General features: G+C 41.5%; 1 protein-coding gene across 1 annotated transcript in view; it reads right to left on the bottom strand.

Annotated features, from left to right (window-relative positions):
- CEP290 (centrosomal protein 290) overlaps nucleotides 1-25009 on the bottom strand; it is a 3346332-nt gene that overhangs the window by 2956897 nt on the left and 364426 nt on the right. The window contains exon 7 of the mRNA XM_044087863.1: nucleotides 21354-21407. Within this exon, the coding sequence (XP_043943798.1) occupies nucleotides 21354-21407 (54 nt within the window). The remainder of the gene's footprint in view (nucleotides 1-21353; nucleotides 21408-25009) is intronic.

The following is a 25009-nucleotide window of genomic DNA, read 5'->3' as shown; positions in this document are numbered from 1 at the left end:
TACAATAGGGAAAGTGGCAAAGCTCAGGAAGAAGAAAGATAGGAGGAAGTTCTAGCAGACTTCTCTGGGAAGCCATGAAGAACGGCCCTAGAAAAATGAGCTCTAGCTCTGGAAATTCCATCCACCCTATAGTGCTTGGTAAATGTATGCACTGAAGTCCATGTAGATGCCTCAAAAATACAGTTAGTATCCAAACCCTTGAAAAAAAAAACACCAGAAGAAGCCACAGCTCTAGTAGAATGAGAACAAAGCACCTGGAGCCACCAATACCACGAACTTCGACTTTATTAGACAAAAATAATACAAGAATAAACACTTAACTTGTTCACCGCGTTTTTCGTTAACCATGCTGAAGAAGTTACATGGTTGGTGAAAAACGCGTGAACAAGTTAAGCGTTTATTCTTGTATTATTTTTGTCTAATAAAGTCGAAGTTTGTGGCATTGGTGGCTCCAGGTGCTTCGCTTTCATCATTTGTTGTGGAGGCGATTATTATTGAGGCACCTTTTCCTCCCTTTTATTTTGGTTGGTCTAGTAGAATGAGCTTTAACAGAAGAAGGAAGGCTCTAACATGAAAGGAATAACGAAAAGAAATGGCTTTAGAAATCCAAGAAGAAATAGTCTGCTTGGACACAGCCAATCCTATGGACCTAGGATGAAAGGAAACCAAAAGCTGATCAGATTTACGAAAAGTCTTAGTTTTATTCAAATAAAATCCGAGTTGTTTATGCACATCCAACGTGTGCAGCACCTTCTCACTGGCAGATTGCAGAGAAGGGAAAAAAGTGGGCAAATGAAAAGACTGATTAAGTGACAACTCATTTACCTCCTTGGGCATAAAAGAAGGATTAGTATGAAGGGACACCCTGTCCTTATGAAACACCAAAAAGGATGGGATGGCAGGCCATAAGAGCTTGAAGCTCAGACATGTATCTGGCAGAAGTAAGGGCTAATAAAAGTACAGTCTTCCAAGGGCAATGTTGCAAGGAAGTTGAAGCTGCAGGCTTAAAAGGAGCCTTGGCCAAATTTTCTAAAACAAAAATAAGATCCCTGGGAGGAGGAACAGGCTTCCTGGGAGGTCCAATATGAAGATCACCTTTAAGAAATTGTTTATCTTCAAAACTAGAAGCTAAAGGAGGTGATAAAGGCAGACATGCCATGCAGAGACAGCTGTGAAATGGGCCTTAACAGAAGAATAAGCTAACCCAGCATTGAGCAGTTCACACAATTAACAGAGAACCAAAGGAATATCTTCAGAAAGTGGATTCTGATTATGAGAAAGACGCCAAACAGAAAACCTCTTCCATTTGGATAAGTAGGATTTCCTAGTACTGGGTTTCTTGGCCTCCTGCAGTACCCTATGCATGTCCTCAGAAAAATGGTGTCTGTTTGGAATCAAAATCTTGCACAATGTCAATTGAAGAGTGGACAGGTGGGGATGGATGAGCGATCACTTGTGTTGTGTGAGTAGGTCCACCCTGTGGTGTAACTTATGATGATTGCACATAGTTAAATGCAGAAGAAGAGTGAACTAATGCTGTCTCAGCCAAAAGGGAGTCACCATTGAGATTTTGGGAGCATCCTGTTGTATTCTGAATAGGACCTTTGAAATGAGGGGAAGGGAAGGAAATGCATAAAGAAACATCACCTTCCAAGAAAAAGTGTGTGTGTCCACCTTCCAAACCAGTGGACCTGGGACTCTGGCACAAAACAGAGGATGTTGCCTTTTCAGATGGGAAAAAAAAAGATCTACTTGAGGAGTACCCCACTGGTGGACAATGTCCAGAAACACATCCCTGTGAAGCATCCACTTGTGCGATTGAGTTATGGACCTGCTCAGAGAGTCTGCCACAATGTTTTGACTTGAGGGAATGTATACTACCTGAAGAATCACTTAATGCTGTATAGTTACTTCCCACACTTGGGACTGCCAGCCAGTAAAAAAGATAAGATCTTACCCCACCTTGTTTTTTGGTATACCACATCACTGTGGCATTGTCTGTAAACACCTTCAGATGATCTGGGGAAAAGAGAGGATGAAAAGTCTAAAGATCCAGCAGAAGAGCTCTCATCTCTTTGACATTGATGTGTTCTTTCTGTTGAAGAGACGACCAGACACCCTGCACCTTTAGGGACCCAAATGCTGCTCTTCATCCCACATCTGAGGCATCTGTGAACAGCTCCTGAGAGGGAAGAGGTGGATGAAAAGGGAGCCCTAGATTGAGAGTCAACTGCTAAACCCACCACTTAAGTTCCTGCTTGAGACATGGCAGAAAATAAACTACAAATTTGAGGAGAATGAGAATGTTGGAGCCAAACTGACTTCAGAAACCAGTGAAACTTTCTCATGTGGAGTTTGGCAAAAGGAAGCATAGGAATAGTGGAGGCCATGAACTCCAGAGCTTTCAGAAATTCCCTGGCTGTTACTGAAGTCAGAGGAAGAAGGGATTGAAAAAGGAAATGAGAGTTAGGGCCTTGGAGGAGGCAGGGATGCCAGCATAGGAACAGTCTGGATCCTGCACCCCAGAAAGACATGATCCTGAGGATGAGTCAGAAAGGACTTTTTCATATTTACAGTGAACCCCAGGCTCTACAGAAGGGAAATGGCAAAATGGAGCTTTCGCAACAAGGTCTCTGGAGAGGATGCCTGAAACAGGAGGTTGTCCAAGAAGCTCAAGACATGGATCCCCCCTTAGCCTGCACAGAGCAATCAAAGGAGTGAGGCATTTGGTGAATACCCTTGGGGCAGTAGAAAGGCCAAAGGGAAAAACAGAGAACTGGAAATGCCAGGAAGCAACAAAGAAACATAAAAACGACCTGAAAAGGGGATGAACTGGGATATGAAGATATGCATCCTTGAGGGTCTAGAGACACCATACAAGTCTGAGGAAGCAGAAGAAGGAACAAAGTCTGAAGGGATAACACCTCAAAAGAGGAGACCTTCAGAAAGGTATTTAGATGAGATAGGTCTAGAATTGGTCTACAAGTACCTTCTTTCCTGGGCACCAGAAATATTCTGGAGTAAAATCACCTCCCCTTTGGGAAACTGGAACTTCCTGAATAATCCCCTGAGACAAGAAATCCTGAAGCACCCCTGGAAAGAAAGACAGCTTTTCTTGAGGGGGCTTGGGAATTCATAAAAGGAGGAAGAGATTTCCAGACCATGAAATACCTCTAACAGATCATGGACAGCACTCAAGAGTCCTGAGTAATCTTTAACTAAACAAGAAGAGAGAGGGGAAAGACGAAGACAAAGAGGAATGTGGCTAAGAAGAACAGGATAGTCCAGCAGCACCTCATTTATCAGGAAAAAGAGACTTCTGGGGCACAGAATTCTGAGTAGCTTTACCAGGAGAAGCCCGCTTCCCAACTTTCTTACCCTTGGGGGAGCGAGACTGCCTATGTACAAAGGCTGGCTTACTGGGTAATTTCTGTGAAATTTAGTCACAGGAGAAGCAAAAATATGTTTAAGTTCCTGTAAAGCCTTGCCCTTATCCTGAAGAGATTTAAACACAGCTGTAACAGATTTGCCAAACAAGTGTTTACTGTCCAGAGGAGCATCCATCAATTTAGCCTGCTGTCATCAGGCAGAGGTTGAAACTGAAGCCAAGAATATCTCTTCATCACAGAACTAAAGGCAGCAGCCCTAGAGGAAGCATCTGCTGCATCATAACTGCACATAATGGAATGACAAACCACCTGGGAAGAAGTCCTTAACAGGGAAAGAGCAGAAGTCTTCCCTTCAGAGTCCGGGAGATCAGAAATTATCTGACAGGCCAGGGAAAGAAGAGTCAATATGTATCTGGACATATGGGTGTGATAATTAACAGCCGTAAAAGCTAAAGTAGCAGAAGTACAATCCTTCTTATCTAACCTTTCCATATTCTGTTATCTTTATCAGAAGGCAGTAATTTAGGAGAAGGTAGCAACTGAGATCGCTTGTCAGAAGCCGGAGACACCACCGAAGCATCAGCAGAAGGGCATCTATATAGAAATTTACAGTTTTCAGGCTCCCGATAAAACCTATTGGGTTTCTTGGGAGCAGGGGGCTAAGAAGCATTGGAAAAGGCATTCAACAAAACAGCCTTCACAGGAGGAACAGCAGAAGGTTTGGGAGAATCCATCTGTAAGAGCTCATAAAACCTCTTCTGCACCTTAGACACCTAAGCACAATCCCATTAAAAAATTTTACCTTTCTGAAGACTGTGTCCCCAAAAGAAATTTCCTTGAAAGAAGTGGCAAGACTAGTAGATTCGTATTCCTCAGAACCATAGTCTAAAGGAGAGGAAATGTGAATCCACCTCCACCTCAGAGAAATCCTGTTCTCTGGATCTTTTACGGGGAATAGAGGACCAAGGTGGAACTGGAACAGACACACTCCCTGACAAGGTTTCAAAGCCATCCAAGCATTAAACAGCCCCTAAGTGAAATTCTGCTATTCACTCTGTGGGTCCTTAGCAGCTGGATAAATATGTTTAGTCTTCTGTTTTTTCTTCAAAGGGACGTCCGCCTTATAAAACTTAGAAGGCTCTGACCACAGATTTGTTTGTCTTTTTGGCTTTTCCCAGTAAAGGGTCGCCACAGCGGAACTCCGGTCCACTAATGATTGACAGTAGATTTTTATGGTGCCGAGTTGCCAGCCCGGAGCTCAACCTTCAGCGAAGGCAAGCCCATTCATGCATGTCTTTCGGAGGCCACTCGACCGTGGGGAGGACATGCAGACTCCACACTGAAGGCAATCCAGCCGAGAATCAAACAGGAGAAACTCTTGCTGTGAGGCAACAACGCTACCGCTGTACCAAGGCTCTGACCCCAGATGGGATTCAATAATAGTAGTTGGGCTTCTGCTATGACCACAATCTGAGGAACACCCCTAGGCTCCTCAGAAATAATCAGCAACATTTCTCCTGCAAATCTGAAGTGGACATCTGCAAGGCCTTCAAGGGCATGCTTAAGGTCGGATCCCTGCCGGCCTCTAAAACAGTCATGACAAAAGAATCCAATGGTAGAGCTAGGTGATCCTCTCGGCTTTCACTCACCTTGGGAGAGACGTCTAGCAGAGACTGTACAGCAGAAGAATCCAGTCTAGATTTCTTGGACTTCTTTACAGACAGCTGCACCTTGGTGTGGGAAGTTCTTTTCATTGTGACTTTAGCTAACAGCTTAAGATGTTGATTCTCCAAATACAAAGAAAGACAAGCTAGCTGACTATGAAGGGTCTTGAGAACAAAGGCCTGACAAACTGATCAGGAAGCATAGTTGTGGGAAGTGCAGAGACAAAACAAGCACTGCTCATGATGGTCTTTATGGGGAATCTGTCCTCCACACTGGCATTTACCCTTCTTGGATGACATGAAATCCCACAAGCAACAAAACCAAAAAAGGAAAAGACGCAAAAAACAAAGCGGGGCACTTATCTGAAATGTCTGATGAACCAGCAACAGAACAGGTATTCAGACAGTCAATCAAGAGATGGCACTCAGACTGGCAGCAAATAAGTTCTGACGATGGTACTTCTGGGCATTACCTTTAAGCCCTATGCTACATGACAAGCATACATGTGATGTAAGACATGTCTTAAATCAACTAAAGACTTTGGTATACTGCCTGGACACGGGGCCACCCTTAGCAGGGGATTCCTATCATAATGAATAATGCAACAGTGAAATGGAAGGACATCACCGTCAACTGTATGCCCTAACCTTTAGGAAAGGAGCAGACATAATTTGACATGGAAAAATATTGCTTCTGGACCACATTGAACTAGAAATCACTTCAGGAAATCTCCACTATCACAATGACGGAGGACCCTAAGAAAAAACTTGCAGAAAGCTAAAAAGCCAATCATACTACTACTACTGAATTTTGTTACAAGCAACTGCTACAGCCTTTCAACATATTAAGGGGATGACAGTTTTGAAATCAGAGACCAGGTTGTGCAGATAAAACTTCAAGATACTATAACAGATCAGCAAGAACTGCAAGAGCAACAAACAGTAAGCAAACAATACACTAGGATCCCCAATGGGATGCAAATTTCATCAAGAAAACTTGCAGACAAAAGAGACTAAACTGAAAATACAGCCTACAGAAATAATCTTTACTTTTCAGAACATTTTTAACACCTTTATTAAATTATGACTTAAGGCATAGTCTAGCAGACATTTTCAGGGGAAAAATATCATATTAATATTTTTCCATCTGTGTTATCCATTTTCATTCTTCCTCAAAGTATGGGTTCAGATTCGAAATTCGGATCCAACTAGAACATTACTACAGCTCCTGGAGACCAATACACTCAAACTCCTTTCCTATCCACAATGCACCACGACTAACTTCCCTCAGATCCTTCTTACAGCTTGAAAGAGAAAGAGAGAGAGAAACTATAAAGGAATTGCCATAACTGGAGTTAAACACAAGGGGCATATGGTCTTCTTGGCGTCCTTAAAGTTCTCATTCCAAATCATTTGTGAGAAATGGAGGTGGGTGGAAGGTGGGGAATTGAGGAAGAATGAAAATGGACAACACAGTTTATCTGATGTCAATTTTCATCTGTTCCTCAAATTCCTGGAATTTCCAGGTATGTGTTCAAAATTGATAAATCCAGTATTGGCCGCCAGGCCTTGTCCTTTCTGGGTACCAAGAACAGTCTTGAGTAAAAACTTTGTACTTTTTCCTGTTGTGGTACTATCTGAATGGCCCCCATATCCATGAGGGACGTAACCTGTTTCTGTGCCTCTGCCCATTGGTTTTTTGGCAGGTCTGGTCAACCATTTGTCATTGGCAGAGTGTGGAAATGGAATCTGTATCCCTGTGATACGATGTTCAGTACCCATTTGTCCTGGGTTATTAACTGCCAGTTTTGAGCAAAAAGTGCTAATTTTCCCCCTATAGGTGCTGCCAAAAGATAAGTGCTTGGTGTAGGCAGAGGGAAGTTATTGGGATTGCTTTCTGTAGTTTTGCGCTTTATCTCCTCCAGATTTGGAGGTGGATGTGCCCCATTGCTTTGACCTGTATGAGTCTTGAGCCTGGTACCTGGAACCCTTAGGGCGTCTGGATTTGCCCCTTTGAGCTCTGCCTGACACAGGAAAGGACCAATTTTTTGTAGGCCAGTGTCTACTGAATCTAGGTGGCTGCACTGGTAAGAAATCTTTGACAGTTTGCACAGACTTAGCTTTGTCTTCCATTTTCTTTAAAACCTCTTCTGCCTTAATACTAAACAGAGAATCATGCTGTAAAGGTGCATCTAGTAATTTAGCTTTAACATGATTAGGCAAATTTTGTTCCTTTAACCAGGCATGCCTCCTAATCACAGATCCAGTTACTGCGGCCCTGCAGGAGGCCTCTAAAGAATCAAAACCACATTGCAAAGTATGCTTTCCAACTTGTTCAGCTGCATGCAATAATTCCTGCAATTCCTTATTTTCTGCACATTCTGAAATCAACATCATTTTCTGTTTCAGCAATCCCATAACATATTGTTGGTACTTAAGCATATGATATTGGCAGTTTAAGGCCCTGATTGCCAAGGTTGCAGATATATAAGCCTTTTTTTCCCTATCTGTCCAGCGCCCTGGAATCTCTGTCGGAGGGGGTAGGGTATTTTGCTGTTGAGGCCTTAACTCCCTAGGAAATAGTTTCAGGATCAGCAGCAGGGTTTCTAAATAAAAACTTATGAGAGTCTGTCAGGCTTACTGGGAGCCGGAGGTAAAGAGTCAGGGGTCAGGCTTGACTCCGAAAAAACATCATCCACAATGTCTAACACGGAGAATGGCTAAAGGCTTGTGCTGAGGGAGGAGGAGGAAATCCCTGAGCCTCTTTTTTGATTCTGAGAAGTCTTGACTCTCCCAGTGAAAATGCTCCCTCAAAGTATGCAAGGTTTCTCCAAATGAATAATCCTCAGGAGGAGATGCAGATGGAATAGACTCCTCAGCATCAGAATCCTCATAGGGAGGTAAAGATAATTCTTGATCAGAAGAGGAATCAGAAGAAATAGAAACCTAATCTGAAGATTCATAGTTAGTGTCTTGCCTGGCTAGGCCTCTTATCTGGAGGGGGATGGGTACCCCTGATCAAGGTAAAAAGGTCTTCAGACATTTTGATCATTTGTTTTTTAGGCATAGAGGCCTGTGCACGTGGCTCAGACGTCGTTTTTTTTTCAGTTTTGAAGGTGTCTTTGCCTTTGGTTTTGCAGCTTTCATCGGTTTGATGTAAAAATGTTGGGGTCTGAATACACCCTCAGAAGCCGGTGCCTGCTTAGCTGCTCCGGACCCATCTGAGGGAGATACATCCATCGGTCCAATACCTTGAGTATCTTGCGGCATGCTGGACTCCACATGGGTGTCGGTAGAGGCCTGCGACTCGAAGGTAGCAGGTATCAGGGGCTGCGAAAGTGCCTCACTGAGTACTGGTGAAACGGCGGCTGGCTTAGGAGAAGCTTTGTCGTCAGTTTTGGATCTCGACTGCCTTTCTCTGTCCTTTTCATTGCATTTTTTATGTACTCCGGTAGTCGGATTGCTATCCGATGACATCTCTGGGTAGTTAAATCTGTTTCCAAAATACTTAGATGCAAAAATATACCGACGCTTAATAGTGCGTTGGTTAAATCTAGCACAAAACCAACAGCCAGGCACGTTGTGATCAGGGCCTAGGCAAGGAATACAGTATAAATGGAAATCCTTATGAGGTATTTGCTTCCCATAAGTAATAAAATTATTAACTTTTTCTGACATTAGTAAAAAGCAAGAAAAAAGTTTCCCCAACAGGGTACTTAGCTTTATTGAAGACTTTGGTTCTGAAACTCAAACGTGAATATTTCAGTAGTCGGTCGACCGGCACTTGCGAAATGCTTCTGCTTCGGGCACCGCGCGGCAAGAAAGACTAAAGAAAATGGCATCGGCTGCATGTTTTATACCCCTGACGACCTGATGTCATGGAAGAGAAGACAGCAACTAACGCAGGACCCAAGACTTTGGAATTCAGGCCAACTGAGGGCAACCTGCCTGCAGATTACCCAAATGTAATGACTGCAACAGTGAAACACGAAGAACATCTCCAACATTTGTTATCTACATGAGGAAACATTCTTTGAAGTCTGCCTGGGATATAAGAATACCTATGCAAACACTTCCAAGCACAAATCATAAACCTTCTGAACTTTTTTGCATACTTGGGAGGCATACATAAGGCATGCCATTGTTCCCTTGTAAACTGCTTTTCCAATTTCACTTCTCAATTTTTTTCTCACCTCTTCTGATTGCTTTTAACAGTTATCATACAATATTTTATATGCCCTACTAATTATCCATTTTTAAAAGCAGCTTCTGTTACAGACTGAATTAAAAACTCAACCTGAGCATCTCTTTCACTTAAGAATTCTCTGTCCCTTTCTCTTTGCCTTCACTCTGTATCAATCATTGGTAGGGAAGACAATCTCTAGCCTGCAGTCTAAATGTCTTCTTGGCCATATCCCACTCAGTTACCTTTTCCTCTGTAGTTATTTGCTCCAAATATTCTGCTTCCCTCTGGATCATCATTGCTTTATTAATATTATCAAATATTTGCCTCCCCTCCAAAAAACTACAATGACCTAAATCTATCACGTTTGGCTACATCTTTGCCATTCTTTTAGCTAGCATAATTATAAACACTTTAAAATCATGGTTTAAAATTGAAATGGATCTATATGAAGCTGGGTTTAATGGGTCTTTACCATCTCTAGGTAATACAGCCAGCACAACTTTCTTCCAAGATGTTAGTGTTTCCCCTCTATAAGATGCTATTAAATAAAATCTTCCAGATCATTACCACTTTCTTCCTAACTTCCAAGTATTCACAGGAACATTTATTTCTACTCCATTTTCAAGCTCCATTTTCATTTTATCCCACTTAGCAAATATCACTTCTTAAGAAATTACTGACTTTTCCAATAACTCTTGAATAACTTCTACTACCCATTCCCCAAATTCTTCTCTTTTTAACAGGTAGGCGGGAAAGTGTCAATGACTCACTTTTTTACTTCATTACCCTGCATTTTATAGTAGTTTTCATCAGTGCATGATGTGAAACAATTACTGGATAGGTCTCAAAGCTTCCAATCAAATGCACTTGGTTCTTGTGAAATTCTACTAGTGAATTTACTCCTTCCATTCCAAATATTTTTCAAACATTATTGTCTTTTTTTCTCTCTTCTATCACTATTGGAGCCCCCTCTAGCAATCAATATTATTATCCCATATTCATTTGTCCCGGATATTCTGCTGAATTTCCACCCTGAAATATTTTATTTGTCAAATTCACATGCTCATTTCTTTCCAAATGCATTTCCTGCAGTGTTGCTATTTGCACTCTTCATTTCTTAATATAAATCAATTTCCTTTTTATCTACACCTGCAAGATAATATGGACAGCATATCCCTAATGATAAAAAAACTATTGTTACCACCTAATATACATGACAGTTTTTGACTGTGTACTTTCAACTTTTGTTTTACATGCACACACTATTTGGCAGGGTTTTATACAGCTGTTTTCTTCATCTGCACTTGAACCTATCTCATATTTTTCAAGACTTTTTGTTTTAATGAAAAACCTCAAATAAAAATGAAATACATTTTCAGAACTCCCCATCCCCTATTAACTTAGAACAAACATGCAAAAATATTAAGTTTAACCCTCCAGATAGGAACAACTGCCCCAAACTGAGAGCTCGCGTATAAGCATTACCTAACTTAAAATTAAGCTTACCAACTCTAAAGCTCGTGTTATAGCCTGTGTTCTCAAACTGACTGTTGTCTTGTTAACTTCATATTTCTGTTCCACTTCCAGACATGAAAAGCAGCTTGTATGCTTTTAGAAAACATTAACCTTTAAACTTAAGGAAAAAAGGGCACTGGCTATATTTAAATAAAACTAAATTCTACATGGTTGTATTAAATGCATTAAAGTATTCTGGCTACTGTGGAAGCTGCTCTTATTCTCTTCCCATCATTTCCAGTTTTATTTTTTTTCTGGACTATATGCCACTGTACCTTTAAATTTTGCATTTCCCTCAGCAAAGAATGCTCAGAACTCTCAAGACTAATTGCTTGCACCTGCAGACAGCTAGTCTATATATAAGAACTAAATTTCCTAGACATAGTAAGACCTTAGAGTTACTGGATAACAAAAAAAAAAACAACCACTAGAAAATGGAAATCAAAACCTATTTCCAATGTAAATTGTGTTCTGGAAATTGTAAAGGAACTAAAAACTGGACATGGCATTTTTAGGAAAGGGAAAGATAAAATTTTACAGAAATAAATAGATGTTTGGGAAACAATAAGAAAAGAGGAAGAAAAGATATGTCACTGAGCCAGGTATGGAAATAAGGTACATAAGGAAAGCTGGTGGTGGAATGCAGAAGTCCAGGAAATCATCAAAAAAAGGAGTGCAGGAAGAAGTGAAAGATAGAAAAGACTGACTAGGCTAGGAAGAACTACTGGTTGGCTAAGAAAGAAGTTGCAATAGCAAAAAATATGGCATCATAGGCACTCTACCATCTTCTGGAAAGTGACTCAGTAAGTGGCACAAAGAAACTATATCAGGTTGCAAGGTGAAGACAGAAAGCTAAAGAAGACAGTCAGACACCCTTCATAAGGGACGGCAGCAACAACCTGCTCACCAGACCACAGGACATCAAAGGCAGATTAAAGGAGTACCTCAAGCAGCTTCTGAATGAAGAAAACCACACAGAAGCTGTACTTCCCCAGAAACAGCCTACGATGAGAGAAGAAGAGGAGCCCACCACAGAAGAAGTAAAAATAGCACTAAGGAAAATGAAGTCAGAGAAAGCAACAGGCTCATATCAGGTCACAGCAGATATGATAAAGATGCTGGGTGAGATAGGGGAGAAATGGCTCCTGAGGGTACTAACAGCAGTGTGGATAGAAAGGGATATCCCAGATAAATGGAAAATAAGCATACTCATCCCAGAGTACAAGAACAAAGGGAACAGCCACAGCTATGGGCGGTAGAGAGGCATCAAACTCCTATCACACTGCATGAAAGTTCTGGAGAGGGTGACTGAAAAATGATACACACAGCAGTAGAATGTAAGATGGGAAATGAGCAATTTGGATTCAGATCAGGATGCAGTACAATTGACCCAATGTTTGCAGGGAGACAGATACTTGAGAAGAAGATAGAGATGAGGAGAGAGTCCAACTGGGCATTCCTAGACTTGGAGAAAGCATATGACAAGGTCCCAAGAAAGCTGGGTGGTACTATGGTGTTTTGAAGTCCCAGACACTTTGGCAGAATCAGTGCAGGCTATGTACAAGGACCAAAGGACTCAAATACAAACAATGTTCAGCCTCACAGAGGGGTTCCCAGTGGGAGTGGGTGTACACCAGCATTCAGCTCTGAGCCCACTGCTGTTCATACTGATGATGGACTGCATTACCAAACAGATCGGAGGGGGTAAATCAACAAAGTTGCTCTATACAGACGATGTAGCATTACAGGCAGACTCTGAGCTAGAACTTCAGCAAAGGGCAGGAGAATGTAATGCAAAATTGAAGACACATTGGGATGAAAGTGACCACAGAAGACAGTGGTAATGGCAGCAAACTGAGGAACTCAGAAGAAGCTGAGAATAGAGATAGAAGAAGTGGAAGATAGTGGAACAGGAAAACAGCATCATGTATCTGGGAGGGTTGGTTGAGGAGAAGGGAAGTCTGAATGAAGAAGTCAAAGCTAGAATCAGAGGGGCTGTAGCCAACTGGCATCGAGTGTAAGGTGTCATCTATGACAGAAGGATGCCAAAGAAACTGAAAAGTAAGGTGTACAAGACAGTGGTGAGTACAACTCTATGGTACAGAAACCTGGCCAGTAAAGGTAGAACAGTTGAAGAAGCTAGAGATGACAGAAATGAAGTGCCTAAGAAGGATGGTAGGATGCACACTGTGGGACAGATGAAGAAATAAGGACACAAGAGCAGAAGCCAAAGTAGCTCCAATTGCAGAAAAGATCAGAGAGAACAGATTAAGGTGGTTTGGACACGTGCAGAAAAGCAGAAGACAATCTGGTGAGGAAGAGCAAGTGAGGTTGTCCAGCATGGGCCTAACTAAACAAAATAATGACTCTACCAAAAATATTTTTTAAATTAGGAATCTACTGCATCCGATTTTCTCCTTATACATTAATAAATACAAAAAACATACAGCAAACTTCATGAGGAAAGGAATGCATAACTGAAAAAGCAGAAATAAACTTTACATACCTATTAAGGCAGAGGGATTAGGATTATCAAATATATGGCAATGTACCACTGCATCTGGGGGGTTGCAATACATTAGAACAAGACTCTAACCTAGACCTATCTGGTATAATTTAGAACTAGAGATTCTCCATACCACATCAAAAAAGAAGCTAAATGCAGACTCCAACAAAGTATGGGACTCAGGGGTTTAAATACCTGGATCAAAACTACCAAATTAGGAACAAGAAAAAAGAAAGAACACTTCCTCATCTGAATGGAATTATATATGGAACACCAAATGGATAAATACAGATAAGAAAAAAACAACTTTCAATAAACTAAATTAGAAAAGGATTCATATTTTTCCTCAGTCTGTGGGACTGTAATAGGAATAAGGTTATAAAATTTAAGACAATACAACAAGCTAACCCTAACAGTCAAAATACGCTGGTGTCAAAACTCACAATGCGTTTCTAACATCTCTAAGCACAGAAAAAGCTTAGAAAAACAAAAAGAATGTAAATAAAAGCCTTCAAATTCCTAAATTTGAAATTAAGATCAGATCGTTCTCTAAAAAATTACTATTAAAATAAAAAGGCAATATCCAAGCAGTTAAAAGAAAAAATAGGAATTAGAAGTTATGTACTCACCATAACGTTCCATCTGAGTAGGTGTATTCATTTGTCTGCAACCTGTGGGTTATGGATCCGATATCGGATCTGAACCGGCATGGTTTTCCAGCTATGGATCCGAGCTCTCAGCTCCTCCCCTCACCCATAATGCCTTGCTCTCCCTACATGACCTCAGATCGAGTTTGCCAACAATAGAAATACCCTAAAAAGGGTAACACATAATATGCAGGAAACTGACAAGGCCAGGGGGATAGGAGGGCGGGATGGTTGCAGACAAATGAATACACCTACTCAGATGGAACATTATGGTGAGTACATAACTTCTAAATCTGAAGTAGGAGATTCATTTGTCTGCAACCTGTGGGACAGAGTCCCCAGCTACCTGAATCTTGGGCGGCCATCATGGAAGGATATTCGAGCACCGCGGAGCCAAAGGATGCTCTACCTCTAGATGTAATATCCAACTTGTAGTGGGAGATAAAGGTATGAGATGAAGCCCAAGTGGCTGCTGAACAAATATCATCCAGAGGAATCCTAGCTTTAAAGGCTGCTGAAGTAGAAACTGACCGGGTTGAATGGGCATGTACTCCCTCCGGTGCGGGCCTTCCAGAAGCTTGATAAGCCAATAAGATGCACTGCGAAATCCAGCGTGATAAGGAGACTTTGGAAATTGGTTTACCCAAATTGAATTTAGCAAAGGAAATAAACAACTCGTCAGATTGCCTATGACCAGCTGTCCTGTTCAGGTAAAATCTAAGTTGCCTGTGAACATCTAAGGAATGTAGCTTGTATTCACCTTTGTTTTGGTATTTAGGAAAGAAAACAGGGAGGTTAATGGATTGATTAATATTTGCTTCAGAAGCTACCTTAGGAAGAAAGGACGGGTTGGTCCTGAGGTATACACGGTCCGGATGAAAGACCAAGTAGGGAGGCTTGACGGATAAGGCTTGAAGTTCTGAAACTCTCTTGGCCGAGGTAATGGCTACTAAAAAGGCCGTCTTGAAAGATAAAAATTTCAGATCTACCGTAGCCGCAGGTTCTAAAGGGGGAGCGGTCAAGGCCTGCAGGACCAGAGAAAGGTCCCAAGGAGGAACCACTTGCTTTACAGGGGGTCTGAGGAGAAAAGTACCTTTTAAGAAAATCTTACACAATTTGGCAGACATCAGTGGGCTGGAGTCTTGACCAATATGATAGTGAGAAATTGCCGCAAGTTGCACTTTGACCGTGGAACTGCTGGCACCATCATTAAAAAGAGTGGTTAGAAAGTCAAGTACCAGAGGAAGGGGAACTGTGAAGGGGTCTAGACCTTGCCGTTCCGCCCAAATGGAGAATCGCTTCCACTTACTGCGGTAAACTTTCCTGGTAGATGGTTTATGAGCCGCCACCAGGATGGCCTTAACTGGAGATGAAATACCGGGAGTCCTGATCAGGAGTGGAACTGGAGCAGCCAAGCAGTCAGCTTCAGGTTGTCCAGATTCGGGGTTGATAGGTGGGATGGGTGAGATATCAGATCAGGAATGGGATCTAGAATCCAAAGAGGATTCACTGAGTGAGACCTTAGGAAAGGGAACCAGATCTGTCGAGGCCAAAATGGGGCAATGAGAATCATTCTGCACCCCAACCGAGAGGCTTTCTGAAGAACTTGGAGCATCAGAGGCAAAGGGGGGTAAGCATAAAGAAGACCGGGTGGCCAAGCATGCACCAGAGCGTCTCTTGGGGTATCTCCGGGAGGAGGTATTAGAGTGAAAAAACTGTCGCACTTGGTGTTTGAGGGAGACGCAAAAAGATCGCAACAAGGAGTTCCCCACCGTGCAAAGATGCGTTTCGCTACCTGAGCATTGAGAGACCACTCGTAAGGGGAGAGAATGGTGCGACTGAGTTTGTCCACAAGGATGTTGGACCGACCCGGAATATGCGCTGCTATGAAAAAGCGGTTGGTGGAGATTGCCCATTCCCACACTCTCATGGCTTCTCGACAAAGAGGGTAAGACCTGGTTCCTCCCTGTTTGTTGATATACCAGACGACAGACATGTTGTCCAACTGAATCGCAATAGTTCCCAAGGGAAGAAAGGCCTGAAGTGCTTGCAACGCTAAGAGCACTGCTCTCATCTCTAGAAAGTTGATATGCAGTAAGGTCTCTGAATCGTTCCACGTGCCTTGGACCGTCCGGCCTGCAAAATGCCCCCCCCACCTGAGGCGGGAGGCGTCTGTGGTCACCGTGGCGAGAGGGGGAGAAGCACAAAAGGGGCGGCCTCCGTGGAGATCTGGAGAGTGGAGCCACCACAGGAGGGACCGCTTGCAAGCCTTGCTGATCGCAATGGGATGATGCATCGGAAGAGCAAGATACGACCACTGAACTAGGAGTGTCCATTGAAGGATGCGCACATTGAACCTGGCGAGAGGAAGAAGAGCTATCGCTGCTGCCATGGACCCTAGAGCCCTCAGGACCAACTCCGCCGGAAATGAGCTGTAGTGGAGAATGGCCCGCACCTGGAGCTGCAGATTCTGAATTCTGTCTGCAGTGAGGAAAGCTCTTAACCGTCTTGTGTCTAACCTGGCACCTATAAAATCTATGAACTGCGTGGATGCTAGGTTGGATTTTTCTGTATTTATTGTGATGCCCAGATGTGGAGCTAGATGGAGAAAGGAATCTCACGCCAATAACAGTAGATGCCTTGTTGGAGCGGTGAGAAGCCAGTCATCCAGGTAAGGGAAGACCTGCACCCCCTGAAGCCTCAGGTGGGCTGCTACCACTGCTAATACCTTGGTGAACACCCTGGGGGCTGTGGTGAGACCAAAGGGAAGGACCCAGAATTGGTAGTGACTGGCTCCCAGCCGGAAGCGGAGAAACCTCCTGGAGCGCCTGTCCATTAGTATATGGTAGTATGCATCCTTGAGGTCTATGGAGCACATCCAGTGATTTTCTCCCAGAAGGGGGAGAATAGACTGCAACATAACCATTTGGAACTTCTCCTTGGGAACTGCCAGGTTCAAGAGTGAAAGGTCTAAAATTGGTCTTGGATCCCCCGTCTTTTTTGGCACTAAAAAGAACCTCGAGTAGAACCCTGATCCGATCTGGTCTGGGGGGACGGGCTGGATGGCTCTTTTCTTTAGCAGATGGCCAATTTCTGCCAAAGCAGCCTCCCACTGACCGGGTGGAACGTCGGGGAGGGACTTCAATTTTGGCATGTGGTGAAATGGTATACGGTATCCTCTGGATATGATTCGGAGGACCCAGCGGTCTGATGTTATGGACTCCCACGCAGCTAGGTGCTCCGAAAAACGTCCCCCGACTGCCTCCAGAGTGGAGCAGCCGGGCAACCCTTCAGGGCTGCTGTGCGGGCCATTCAGAGAAGGGTTCTCTGGACCCGAAGTTCCTGGGAGCCCCTCTGCCCCTGGGGCAGCGTCCTCCCTGTCCTCCTCTGCCACGGAAGGACTGGTTGTCCGGAGCAGGTTGGGATTGCTGCTACTTCCGGAACCACATCTTCTTCTGGCCCTTTTGGTTCCTAGAATAGGGCCTCTGGGGCACAGAGAAGTGGATTCCGACGGCAGACAGCGTCTTCCCGTCCTTTTCGCTCTGGGTCAAGGTATCACGAACAGTTTTGCCAAAAAGGGCAGAACCATCGAAGGGAGCGTTCGCAAAAGACGCCTTGAAGGGCTCCGTGAAATCGCAATGACGGAGCCAGGCCTGACGTCTAGTAACTAGGCCTGCCCCTGCGGCTCTAGCGGCACCTTCTGTAGCATGGGACAGTAACCGCATAAAGGTATTAGTCACGGACCTGAGAGTGGCCATACGGGTGGAGTGCAACAATTTGTCCTCCTCCGACATGGACTCTGGGGGGGATGCAGCGTATTCCTTAACAAGATCGCGCTGCATCCTAATCACATGTGCCAGGTAGTTCAGCGCCCTTACTGAAAAGGTCACTGAACTAAACATCCGCTTCCCCAAGCGGTCCATCATCCGAGACTCCTTGCTCGGGGGATGGACTGAGGGACTCTCCTGAGCAAGTTCCCTCTTGGTGGCTGCCGCCGTCAACATGGCATCTACCGGAGGCCCCTTACTCCAATGGGCACGGTCAGCCGGGGGACTAAGTATAAGGTCAGGCCTTTTTGGAATTGGCTCCACAGTGTCCGGTTCCTTCCACGCCCTGGTGGTAATCAGGTCCACCAGGGGGTCGGCAGGAGGGGACACCCAAGAGGTAGACGGGCCCACTTCAAATGGCTCCAAGGACACGGACTCATCCAAGGAAGACTTGGGGGCAGACCACCCCCCCCTTATGCGAAGCATTTCCATGATGTCTCTAAAGGAGACATCCTCGGGGGGTGATCTTGGGGAGCCTTCCCCTTCCTCCAAGTCCGTGTCTTCAGTGAGAGACTCAGGGGAGTCTATGTGCCTCCTCTTGCACGTATGCTTGCGGGGGGCATCCTCCGGGGGGCTGTCAGAGGACTCCTCGCAAACAGTGACCTGTTCCAAAGGAACAACTTGGGGCAAAGGAGCGGGCTGTCCCAATGGCCGGATGGTGGAAGCCTGGCCCAGTGCAGATGGAGCGCGGGACGGAGCCGAAGCAAGTGCCGGGGGTCCGGAAACCCTCAACAGGGCCCTCTCCACTACATCAAAAGCCGAGGGGGAGCCGACCTCGACCAAAGGATCTGATAATCGGCTCCCCCTAGGATTCGAAGAGTGGATCGTAGCCGGCACCGAAGCACTCGGATCTGAGGGGGCAGTGCGCTCCGACACGGACGGCGCCGAAGTAGCACTGATCCCCCCGGATCCAGGCTCCGAGAGGTCGGATCCGAAGCACTCGAGGGCAGGGTCGGATCCGAAGTACCGAGTACTATCGGCGCCGACCCACCCCCGGCTCCGAAGCTGCTCGGCTCCAACTGCTCCGAACCCGGGTAGCGGGTCGGAGAAGGAGCTATAGGTTTAAAGAGGGTGAGCCCCAGAGGGGCAAGCACTCCCATCTGCATCTGGGCCTGGATGAACCTTCTCATCATCCGGTCCAGATCAGCATCAGACAAACTGTAAGTAGATCTCGACGAGGCTACCGAGGTAGGCCTTGAGTGCCTCCTGGATAGCCTCGACGGAGATCGGGTCTCCTCCTCCTCAGGTCCGGTGAAAAGCACACAAGGGCCGGAGCCAAGGAGGGAGAACCAGCAGACAAGGAGGCGGAGGAGAAGCCCGCTTGGCAGGCGGGGCCGAAACAGAGGTCTCGGCCCGCCGCTTATGGTGCTTCTCCCTCCGGTCCTTCTTTCTAGCTTCCCTCTCCTCCAAACCACTACAGGGAGGTTGAGTCCCAGGAGGGGGAGCCGGAGAGGAGGAACCGTGAACATGGTACCCCGAAGGAGCGGTGGCCGGAGCCGAGTCCGGGGCAAAAGTCCCGCCAGGACCAGCCGACCTCCGCTCCTTCAATGCCCTGGGGTTGAACCCTGCACAAATGGAACATCCAGAAGTGAGGTGTTCAACCCCAAGGCATCGAACGCACCGAGTGTGGCCATCAGCAGGAGAAAGCTTATGGCCACACTCGGAGCACTTCGAAAAAATAGCCTTAGGTTGTTCAGACATCCTAAGAACAGTAGCTTTACTTAAACTAATCTAAAAAAGTAAAAGCAAACTAGGCACACAAACACAGGCCCAAACACACACTACGCACCAGCGAGGGGAGGGAAACTAAAAGTTATAAACTAAACAACTTTAGCTACAAAAAGGGAAACCTAAACTTTCACACAAAACTGTCGAAAAAACTTTAAATTTAGCACTAGAAATATCTGAATAAAACACTTAGCTGTAGAGCTCTAAGAAACCAATCTGGTCACCAGCGCGGCAAACTAGATCTGAGGTCATGTAGGGAGAGCAGGGCATTATGGGTGAGGGGAGGAGCTGAGAGCTCGGATCCATAGCTGGAAAACCATGCCGGTTCGGATCCGATATCGGATCCATAACCCACAGGTTGCAGACAAATGAATCTCCTACTTCAGATCTAATGGTTAACACTAGCAAAAAAAGTATGGAATAAACTTTAGTATGGTGTGTATAACCGAATCAGGGATTCATGGAGTTAGAATACATAAGCTTATCTACTATGAAAAAAGGCAACTTTGAGCCTCATCATACCGATGAAGTACATCCTCCACTGTACAGGGCTAACTAACAAGTTCAAAGATATATGTACACTTGAAAAAAAATCAGAATTTTACTGATTTCATTATTCTATTATTGCTAATGTGCAACCAAATGCACAAATTCTTTGACTATTTTACACAGTATTTTCAGTTCCCAGCAAATAGGCTTTATCCTTTCCACTGAGTCTGGTGTCATAAATTTTTTCCCTGTATTTTTTTTACCCAATGACTGTAAGTCATACGACTTCCACTCGAATAAACAGAGTTCATTCATTCTTCTGCCCTGGAGATTTCACCTGAGGCTGAAGCAAGAACTATCCAAGGTGGGAAGCATCATTCAAGCAACCATGAATGTACCGTGTACTCTCAATTGCATCCTGGCAATGACAGCATTTATTTTTTGAATGACCTAACCACCACTTCTTGTAGAATAAGAGAATCACATAAATGCAGTACTGGATAATGCCATCCCCTTGCAAGTGCACATTTCTGCATATATGCTTTGAAAAGTACCTTCCATTAGTGGCTTAGTGAGCCTAAGTCTACTCCCAGGCTGCAATTCTGCACAAATGTCCCTTCTCCAAAGAAAAGTGGCATTGTGTGCAGCTGTCTCTTCTACTCTGTTCCCTCAACAGTGGAATACTTATACTCCCTGTCAGTGCTATGCAGTGCATTAGCTGCTAGTCAAACTCTGACTGCCTGGACTTCAGTCAGGCCTTTATCTATCAACGTCATCAGTGCTGACTAGGTTTAGGTACATTATCTGAGAAACTTTACCTGTCTATTAAAAACTGAATGCGCTGCTATAAAATACACTGGAATGACTCAAAGACAACACATAACTGCTATTTTGTGAAAACAAAGAGAGTGGTAATCACTGCAGTAATCTTTAAAAAGAAGTACACTGAAGCCAACAGCAAGGTGTCACTTCCAAAAAGAGTGTTCAACACATTTTGTCATGAACCAAAAGAACAGGAAGTGCTACGAAACTTGTAAACAAAAATATGCACTGATAATAAACTATAACCTAAAAAATATTGGATATACGAAATCATCTCCTACTGCATTAAGGTACTATGTCCATGGAAAGTGTGCTCCAAGATCAAGGGCCACTACAACATTTGATCCACAGAACAATAATGTTAATTCTAGGCAGGTTTCAATACTTTATATAACTATACTTAAAGGAGAGGAAAAGCAGGCCATTTATTTTCTTGTCAAATGTCTCAGGGACTTGTAGTTCATAGTCTTCTTTATCTAAAAACTAAACTACCTAATAAACAATGATAAAATCATTCAATATAAAATGCCAAATTTCATAATAAACAAATAGACTGAAATGAATATTAAAAACCACAAACCTCTCTTCTTAGCTTGCTGTTTGCATTCTCAGCCTCTTCAGTTTTAAGAGCAAGCTACAAATAAAAATATTTTAAATAAATGATAAAGTACATAAAACAACATACAATACAAAATATTTAAATAAAAAGACAAATAACTTTCTAATATTCCCTGAGGATGATTAAAAACATTATCTGTAAAAATGGGAATGTTTTACTAAATCATTAATAAAAAATTCTTAGCTGGGTAAGCAGCAATATTTGGTCAAGCGACTTGCACAGTCACACAGAAGACAAACAAAGATGAAATCTGTGGGAATGAAATTCACAACTGTTACAGGGTCAGATTTAGCACTGCATCATAAACCCCTCTACCAAACGCCAAATAATATAACTGAAGGTTTGAGCCGATATAAATAATTTGAAAATATTTTGGGTACAAACATGTCGGCATGCAAGTGCAGCTGCTAAACAGGCAACTAGGGGAAAGTAATTTCCACACATGCAAATATCATATCCATCGATTTTCAATACCCGCATCATCTAATGTTTGGTCACAAACGGTCAAAAATCTATCCTGGCAAGCCATGGGCTTAAAGGAGAAATCAGTCTTTATTGTACAATAATACATGTACACACCAACAGAAATGTAAAAAAAAAATAAAAAAAAAAAACAAAAAAAAAAAAAAAAAAAAAAAAAAAAAAAAAAAAAAAAAAAAAAAAAAAAAAGAAAACAAAAAAAACAAAAAAAAAAAAAACAAAAAAAAAAAAAAAGGACAATTTTTTGTAAAAAAAGTTCAACCAAGATTATTTTGAGATGTAAGCCCAAGTCCCTATAAAACGATGGGGCTTTCCAAAAAAACCAAAGGTCTCCAGCCCCAAATAAAAATAAGGAAATTATAAATTATGAATGTTTTTACAATTCAAAAAAAGTTGGGACAATGCATCCGTTCTTGAAAAAAAATGAATATAATTTTGGGACCCCTTCGCGGGCCAATATCCCTGGGGTAACCTATTACCCAATCCTGGTTCCTTTTCCGGGGGTTCTGCTTAAAAGTAGGGAGTTTTTAAGTAGGGGTATTTTGGGTCAAATACCCTACATTTTTTTTCATTTGGCATTTGACCCTCTTCCTTTGGGATTTTTTTTAAGGGGGCTTCCAAACTAATTTTAAGGGCCTTTGTCTTAACAAATTAGAGAAATTCCAAGGTTCAAATAAACAAAAGAAATTCAAAAAATTGAAAAAAGGCTTAAAAAAATTTTGGGGGTGAAAAATTCCTTTTTTTTTAAAATTTTATAAAAATTTTAACTGGAAAGTCTTTTCAAACAGTAAAACCCATAATTCTTTTTTACATCCAAAAAATTTTTTTAAAAATAAAACATTAAAAAGGTATCACATTCAAAATTAAAAATAAAATTTTATTTTTCCCAGATTTTGAAAAAACCCCATCTGTGATAAAAAAACTGCCTTTCATTTTTTTAAAAATTTGTTATTTAAAAATTAAAATGTAGTTTAATTGAAAAAAATTTTTCTTAAATTCTAGGAAGTTGAATTTTTTAAAAAGAAACCCAAAACTAAATAACTCATACTGGGAAAAAGAAATTTAAATGTGGATTTTAGTTTTTAAGGCAAAAAAATTCCTTGTTTCCCCAAAAAGGCCTTAAAATATTGAATCAAATCGATGAAAGGGAAGTGAATTTTAGGGATTTTTAAAAATCTTCTTATTCCTTCCCTGTGGAAATTTTCAAATGAAATTTTGTTTCCCAGAAAAATGGGAAAAAAAATTTAAAATTTATCCCCCTCTTTTAAAATTTCCCACAAACATTGGTTAATTTTTAACAATGTTCTGGTTTTAAATTTTTTAATCTGTTTTTGTTTTATTTTAAAAATCCTTGGTTATAAAAGGGCCTTCTCAATTTTCAAATTTCCCGAATTTTTAAAAATTTATTTTAAAATTAAATTGGTTTTAAGTTGGATTCCTTTCTATGTTTAAGTCAAAAATTAGAAAAGGGAGGGGCCCTTATGTTTTTTTTAAAATTTTAAAAAGTTTTATTCAACAATTTTTCCAATGTGTATTCTTCAAAAACAATTATAATTTCCCATTTATCCGTTCTTAAAATCCTCTAAAACCCCCCCTTTCTTTTTTTAAAATGGGGGTGGAGGGTTATTGTAAAAGGAACATTAAAAAAGTTGGTTTAAAAATTCTAAATGAATTTTTGGTCAAAAAAAGGGGTAAATAACCCACATTGTTTATGAGTTTTTATTATGATTGTAAAGACATTTCTTGAATTTTTGGGTTAAAAAAATTCAAAAAATTCTAAAGGGTTGAGTTAAAATATCAAAAATAACATTTTTTTATTGATCCCTGGGAAAGATAAACGGGAACCCCTTTTTTTTGCAAAACTTGAAAAAAATTTTTGCAACAGCCCCTAGCACAAAAACAACCCCAATTGAGTTTTGGAAAAAGTTTTTACCTGCTAAATATAAAACTAAATAGGGGGCTAAACATTTTGGGAAAAACTAAATCTTTCATGATGGTATATTTCCTAAATTTTTTTAGTTATGACTTTTCAATTTTTAATAAAATTCAAAATGTTCTCAAATTTTGTAATTTTTGAACAATGTTTGCCAAAAGGTATTTTCAAAAATTAAGTTCTTTTTAATTTTTTCTATTAAATACCCTTGCCCCCTTGGGGTGGGAATTTGTTTGGAACATTTTGTTTGCCTGTTTGATGTCTAAAAAGACTTGTATCTTAACATAAAAATAAAACCCTTTTCTTTCGGGGACTCTTTATTTGATATTGCTTTTTTCTGATTGAGTAAGTTTTTGGGGTCCTTTAAAAAATTTGTCTTCCCCTTGAAAAAATTTTTAGAAAATTTCTCAAATTTATATACTATAATCAAACATGGAATTTTTTAACTCATTTTTAAAAGGCCCGTTCCTCTGTTGATTTAAAAAATTTTCATGAAACAATAAAATTTTTCAACATAAATAAATTCTTTCCCTTTTTACAATAATATTTTAATTTGTTTTAAATTTTAAATTAAAACTTTAGGTAATTCAAAATTTTATACAATTTTTATTTTCTAAATTTTGATAAAAGGGGGAAAATTCACAAATTTTCATAATCTTCTTTAACCCTTTTGTGAATTTTCTATTTTTTTTTTGGGGTATTTTTTACCAAAAGGGGCCCCCTTAAAACCATGTTTTTGGGACAAAAATAGCTCCTTTCCATTTGTCTTTTGTACTTCCCAAAATTTTCTTTTTTTTAAATTAAGTTCCCCCATCCTTTTTTTTTTAAAAAGTTTAAGCTAATTAATTCAAGCCTTTTTCAACTATTTAAAGGGTTTTTTTTTTGTTTTTTAACATTTGTTCCTCACTTTTAAAAACTTTATATTTAATTTAAAAATTGCTTGGTAATTTAAAAAAAAAAGGTCCTTTTTTTATACAAAAATAATTAAATCATTTTCTTTTAAAAATTTAAGTTTTTTCCCAAAGCCACTTTAAAGGTTTTGGGTTTTTTCTCTTAAATTTCTTTTTGAATTTCCAAAAAGCAAAAACCCTGTTTTCCAAAACTTTTTCTTTTTTTTTAAACTTCCTTTCTTTTTTTATATTTCAGGGGTAAAAATCGGGTTTATTTTTAAATATAATTACAAAGTTTTTTTAAAACATATGTT

Source organism: Protopterus annectens, chromosome 11.part0 (genome assembly GCF_019279795.1).
Source record: "Protopterus annectens isolate FY-2018-M chromosome 11.part0, PAN1.0, whole genome shotgun sequence".
Taxonomy (NCBI): domain Eukaryota; kingdom Metazoa; phylum Chordata; order Ceratodontiformes; family Protopteridae; genus Protopterus; species Protopterus annectens.
The sequence above is the reverse complement of the archived record's forward strand: the minus strand, read 5'-3'. Positions and strand labels throughout refer to the sequence as shown.